This window comes from Centroberyx gerrardi, chromosome 4, assembly GCF_048128805.1.
Source record: "Centroberyx gerrardi isolate f3 chromosome 4, fCenGer3.hap1.cur.20231027, whole genome shotgun sequence".
NCBI lineage: Eukaryota > Metazoa > Chordata > Actinopteri > Beryciformes > Berycidae > Centroberyx > Centroberyx gerrardi.
In genome coordinates this window covers 11,578,576-11,584,171 of record NC_136000.1, presented here as the reverse complement: position 1 = coordinate 11,584,171, position 5,596 = coordinate 11,578,576, and the positions used below count along the sequence as shown (strand labels likewise).

The 5,596-nt window shown below is 44.0% G+C and overlaps 1 protein-coding gene across 1 annotated transcript; it reads left to right on the top strand.

Moving 5' to 3' along the window:
• Positions 1-1,266: 1,266 nt before the first annotated feature.
• On the top strand, positions 1,267-5,159 carry ucmab (upper zone of growth plate and cartilage matrix associated b). The gene is made up of 5 exons (XM_071897445.2): positions 1,267-1,347; positions 1,574-1,636; positions 1,738-1,833; positions 4,761-4,859; positions 4,962-5,159. Exons 1-5 carry the CDS (start codon positions 1,290-1,292, stop codon positions 5,057-5,059), a joined length of 414 nt encoding a protein of 137 aa, XP_071753546.2. The 5' UTR covers positions 1,267-1,289; the 3' UTR covers positions 5,060-5,159.
• Positions 5,160-5,596: the final 437 nt, after the last annotated feature.

The window sequence follows — 5,596 nt, the reverse complement described above, 5'->3', positions numbered from 1 at the left end:
TGTGTCCTCTGCCTGCTGACGCTGCCGCCACGGCCGTGTCGTCAAATTGCCAGCGGGGAAATAGCGCCACCCAACTTTCGGTGATATAAAATACAGCCAATGTCGCCCCACAGCGGCCCCTTCTGGAGATATGCTGCAGCGCTGATAGTCCACAGCCAGATAATCCACATACAACCTCAGTCATATATGAAATAACTTTTAGCTTTTCCCTAATACTGCCATTATGTATTTCAAAACTCAATTACTTTATATTGCATTCAATGGCCTATTCACTGCAAGTATGATATTCAGCAGATGCAAATTAGAAGGCCTAGATTTTCTTCACCCTATATGCATTTTCACTTCCCAGACAAAAATGTACTCACTATACATATTCTCAAACTCTCCCTCCAATTTATTTCACTCCCTGAGCGACAATCCCTCCATCCTGGATCGCCCCAACAACAATTTAAACATTCACTCTTTTCTGGGGCACGGCCAGGATTCAGGTGGGGGGAAAAAAACTCAAGCAAACAGACGGCTGCATACTTTCCGGCAGGAGTTCCTGCAGAGGAGAGAGGGCGGCCTTGTTGAGGGGCCCGTTTCAGTTGCATCTGCAAGGGCACATTTGGCAAGCAGCTAACCCTGCCCGACTCGACTCTGTGCCGCAGTTGTTGTCTGACACTCCTCTCCAGAACCTGCAGTGTTGTTAGTCATCCAGCTCTCCTCCTGATAGGTACGGCCCATGCAAGTGTATACATCAGCAATTTCTATAGGAGGCAGTGCGCTCTCCTTCCCATGACAGTATGGTGATCTGAATGATGTCATTGTACATCACTTCCCAACTCCCCTCCCCTAAATAACAAAACATGTCCTCACAGGCCCATGCTACCTGACAAATGAATGGTTATCAATCTAGGCCATGTATGGTGTCAGGTGACAGATAGTAGCTTACTTAACTACACCCAAGTTGACTGTTAACCTGAAAAAAGTGGTAAAAGGAGAACAATAGGTTTATCAAGTCAAAAATCTCATTTGAGCCTCTTTATTAGGTGGCCCCTTCCTTTTACTTGGAAATCCTTTGCTGCTGTTTGTGGCAGCGTCTTCTTGGCAACTTATCAGATCTGCACAGTGTCTCCCTCCCTCTTCTGACAAGCGGTCAATAATCCTGAGATTCCAGCTGATGCCCTTCCTCCAAGCCCCCACCCCACCTCTTTGGGGCTCGCTCTCACATACATCTTACTCACCTCTCTCTCTCTCTTTCTCACACACTTCTCGTATCTCTCGACAGCTCAGACACAGAACTGAAGATGTCCTGGACGCATGCAGCCCTCCTGGCCCTCGTCGCCGTGCTCCTCGCACTTTCCTGTGAGTCTGATGCAGGGGATTGGGGGATTTGGGGTCGATACACCTTTCAGGCATGTGGATTGGTATTTCAGGAATATGTTGGGTGGATAGGGTTGACGAAAATGAGCAATGTTTTCTGTGTTCTACTGTTTGTTTTCCTTGGAGAGGTAAGCATAGGAGCCCAGGTTCTCTGCTACAGCATGCAGTGTTTTCATTTATAGCATTAATGTTTTGTCCTCTGACCCAGTGTCTCCAGAGGCAGACGCTGCAGCTGTGCCTGATGGTAAGGACAGCGCTAAGGAGCCAAAAGGTGAGCAGAACTTCAGCTCCATCTCTTCCATCCTGCCTGCAGAAAACATCTGCTCTCTATCCATCTCTTGTGAGCTCAACCTCCTCCTGTCTGCACCGCAGGTCCGCTGAGGAGGATCTTCATGCAGGAGGCCGATGCCTCTAACTTCTTCAGACGCCGCAGCAGAAGGGGTGTGAAGTCCCAGGATGAGATTAATGGTGAGGCTGCTTGGTTCGCTCTGGATTTCTTCTGTTATTTTAGACTGAGGTCTGGTCAGCCAAGGCGGTGTGTGTGGTTGTGTGTATGTGGTAATGACTGCATCTGTGCCTCATTATACAGGTAGACGCTTTGGCTGCAGAGGCACTCTTGCACTGACCTCAAACATTCACTGTTATGCTATGACTGTCCTCATTCTGCTGCATCCAAAATGGTAATGATTATACAAATAAATGATGGTTTGACTGAATGGACAGTGAGTGAGCATGTTTATGGCAGTCTGAATATCGTTATGACTGTGAGAGAGGTGGCAGCCAGCGGCTGTTAACTGTATTCTGGAGACCTTGCTGCCAGACCGCCCCACACCAGACCAGCCATACAGCAGCACTGGTTACTGTGCTGGAGGCTGCAGCAGGAGCCAAAGGGCAGCATGGAGCGCACACACACACACACACACACACACACACACACACACACATAGCTACATCTACCACAGCTCAGTATCGATATGGGAATATATTCCTCACATGTGAAAATGTTTTTGAATGAGTGCAAGACACTGTTATGTACAGTTCTGTTGACAGGAAGGTGAGAGAGCACACCACAAGTGCTGTGATGAATTGGAGTTACGTAACATGCTGTGGGCCTGTGTGTAACAACAGTCCACTTTGTGCAGTTGAAGGTATGAGAAATTGTTAGAAAACTAATACAAAGCAGAGAACACAGGAAAAAAAAGACCGAGATGGATGAGTGAGTGGGCGAGCGGTTGGGAGTTGAATGTGGAAAGTGTCGACACACAGGCACGAAGCATGAAGGGAAAAGTGAGACAAATAAATTGTGCTTACTTTAAGAGAAATTCTCACCACATATTGACACATTGACATACAACACAACACCATGCTTGCAGGTAGATGAAATTTGCAGAGGAAAACATTTGGTTGTTTATTTATCCTGGTGCTGGTGGTTAAGGCGACGAGTTGTGATGTAACGTTTTGACGTCCAAACCTAGAAATTAGCTCCGATGTGGATTTCAACGGACTCCAAATGAATGCTACTGTTTGACTTTTGGTTTTAGTGGGAGTGGGCGAGCGGAGGGGGAGTGGAGGAGGTTCCATGTGTTGTGTCAGGTAAAGATAAATAAAATGAGGATTATGTAGAACTACCTTATTCTCCAGTTAGGGAAATAATTAACGTTATTGTGCAGTGTTTGTTTGGGAAAACCATCCTTCAGTACTGCACTTGTCAAATAAGTCCCATCCCCTCATTTGTAGTCTGCATGTATAAATCCCCAGCACTGATCAGCAGTCCAGCTGTAAATCTTCTAAATGTTTTACTTTGTAATTTACAACTAAGTGACTTGAATTCCCAAAGTGAATTCCAGAGCAGAGTAGCTCCTGCTGCATGCACAGGCCTGTGCTGGGAATCCTAGAATAGGTCAAAGGTCATGACCTGACCTGGGAAAGGTTTGTATGGCCATCCCAAACCCAGTCTGGTCTCAACTGATGCTTCTTGCTAATGTTAGTCCTGCTGCTTAAAAACCTGCTGGATTGAGACATAAGAGGAAAAATCCATCCTAATCCATCCTTTTGTGGTATTTTTTTCTTATTCCGGTGTATAACTAGAGATGACAAGACATCACATTGAGATATTTCCAATGCAGCTACAATGGAGTTTGATAGCTGAATTTTTTTTCAGCTATCTAAAACATCAACGGTTAACGTCAGGTTTTTCTTTAACCCTATACTTTCTTCAACAGTTGAACAAATGTTGTGTCAATTAGGAAGCTTTGATGCACTTTTATAGAGCTGAGTGATTGAAAGTGTTGTCAAATTTTCCATCGCTGTTTGGTATGTCAACACATTTGCTCAGTGCAGCAAAATTATAGGCTGCATCCTTCTCTCTGTCTCCTCCATATTCTCCACCTGTATACGATGTCTATTTGTTATTTAATCTTATTTGATTTTACTTATTTATTCACAAAACCACTCTTTAATTTGTTTTGCAGTATCTATGGGGGCATTACCATCTTTGAATATGGGAACATCATGTGGGAACAATGTTTGCATCATGTAAAATGGCTTCTTATTCCTTGGCCATTATATAACCATGCAGAGCATTCTGGGTTGAAGGCTTCCTTTGGTTTCTTCCAAACATAAACCCAGATGAGGGAAAAAGGGTGAAAGACTAATTAGGCTTTTTTCCACTGCTATAGGGAAATGGTTTTGTGCTCCTTACACCAGGTTGTGTGTCTTTGTGCGTTGGCCCTAGATACGAACAGTTTCTGAATGGCAGCCCTGCCATAAATAATTGCTCTTTGAAAGTAATGAATAGTGTTTTACAGAAGTGTTCATTCAATTCTGTGGTAAGTTTTGAGGCCGTAGTTTTGTGGTGTTTAACAACTATCGTGTTACGTGTCCAAGAGCTTCAACTTCCAACCACTGTTCTCTTTGCCAATGGGGTTTCATCATGTTTGGCAAATGTTGACATGATTTTCAACACTGTTCCCCTTACCACATTAAATAACTCTGCAGTTTGTGTTATCAAGGCATCTGCAATTTGGACACCAACAATTTTCCTCCTTTGAACTCTATTAGTTACTTCATGTCACTTGGAAAACAGTATAAAAGTGAGTCATTGTCAGACCTCTTTTAAAGCTGACACAGATAATTGCAACTTACGACTTGCCTGTGTAGCTGCCTTTGTAATTGTGATTTAGTTCCTTCAAAGTTAAAGTCTGTTATTTTGTCCGCCCCCACTGTATATGCCTATCTGATTCCCTTTTTTGTGTCTATATCCTCAGCAAACTGAGACAAATTCCTAGCAACCTGGTTGATATGGCAATAAACTACTGAATCTCAGATCTTAATCATTTTATACTCCAATTAATACATTCTTCACCCTCTTTCACATCTCTTCTGTGCGCCTCCAGCTGAGCAGAGGCAGGTTCTGGCCGCAGACAAACGCAAGAGAGAGTACCACGAGGAGAAGAGGAATGAGTTTGAGAGCTACGCCGAAGAGGAGCACGACGGTACGTAAGCCCTTCATATCTGATGCAGGTTAGCTGAGCGGAAGAAGTTAATTGATTCTACAGCCTCATTCATCGCACCGCTGAACTCTAATAATCTTCCAGAACAAAACGAGAGGAGCAGAGAGAGCACCGAGCAGTGGAGGGAGTTCCACTACGACGGGATGCATCCTTCCCATGAGTACAACCGGCAGTCTATCTGAGATGTGAGACCTGCGGCAGTCGCCCCCCCCCCCCTCCTCGCTGCCCCCCAGGAGAGACCTGAAGCTATAAACAGGCACAACGCCTTGCCTTAAAGGAAACACCTCCACCTCTACAATGAGGCTTTTCATCACAGACCTTGAGAGTGATATAGTAGAGATATCGCCCACAGACTGAGCTCTTTTTAAAAAATCCCAGCCTTTTATACATTTTGTCAAATAGAGATGGATGCTATTATAAAACTTTACATGTGTAAAATGTTTCAGGTTTGAGCATGGCATTACTGTTTTTATAAACAAGTGCAATATTTCTGCTTTATATTTACTCACTTGTGATAGCAGACTTTTTGGCAAGCCTCCAATAAGTTCAGTTGCATGTCCAAAGAAAATCAATTTTAAAGTCTCTATATTCTGCAGCAATATTTACTATAAGCAATGTGTACAACAACAACCTCTGCTGAATATTGATCTGCATTTTGACTGGTTTGATATTTACTCCATGTCAAAGAAGCAAGCATACAAGCAAACACGCCTCTTCAC

What these genes read in the sequence shown, in the direction of transcription:
- ucmab (XM_071897445.2), top strand. Translation starts at nt 1,290, where the DNA reads ATGTCCTGGACGCATGCAGCCCTCCTGGCCCTCGTCGCCGTGCTCCTC. An exon ending in CGTGCTCCTCGCACTTTCCT is followed by an intron (nt 1,348 to 1,573) that starts GTGAGTCTGATG and finishes CCTCTGACCCAG; the next exon opens with TGTCTCCAGAGGCAGACGCT. An exon ending in GTCCCAGGATGAGATTAATG is followed by an intron (nt 1,834 to 4,760) that starts GTGAGGCTGCTT and finishes GTGCGCCTCCAG; the next exon opens with CTGAGCAGAGGCAGGTTCTG.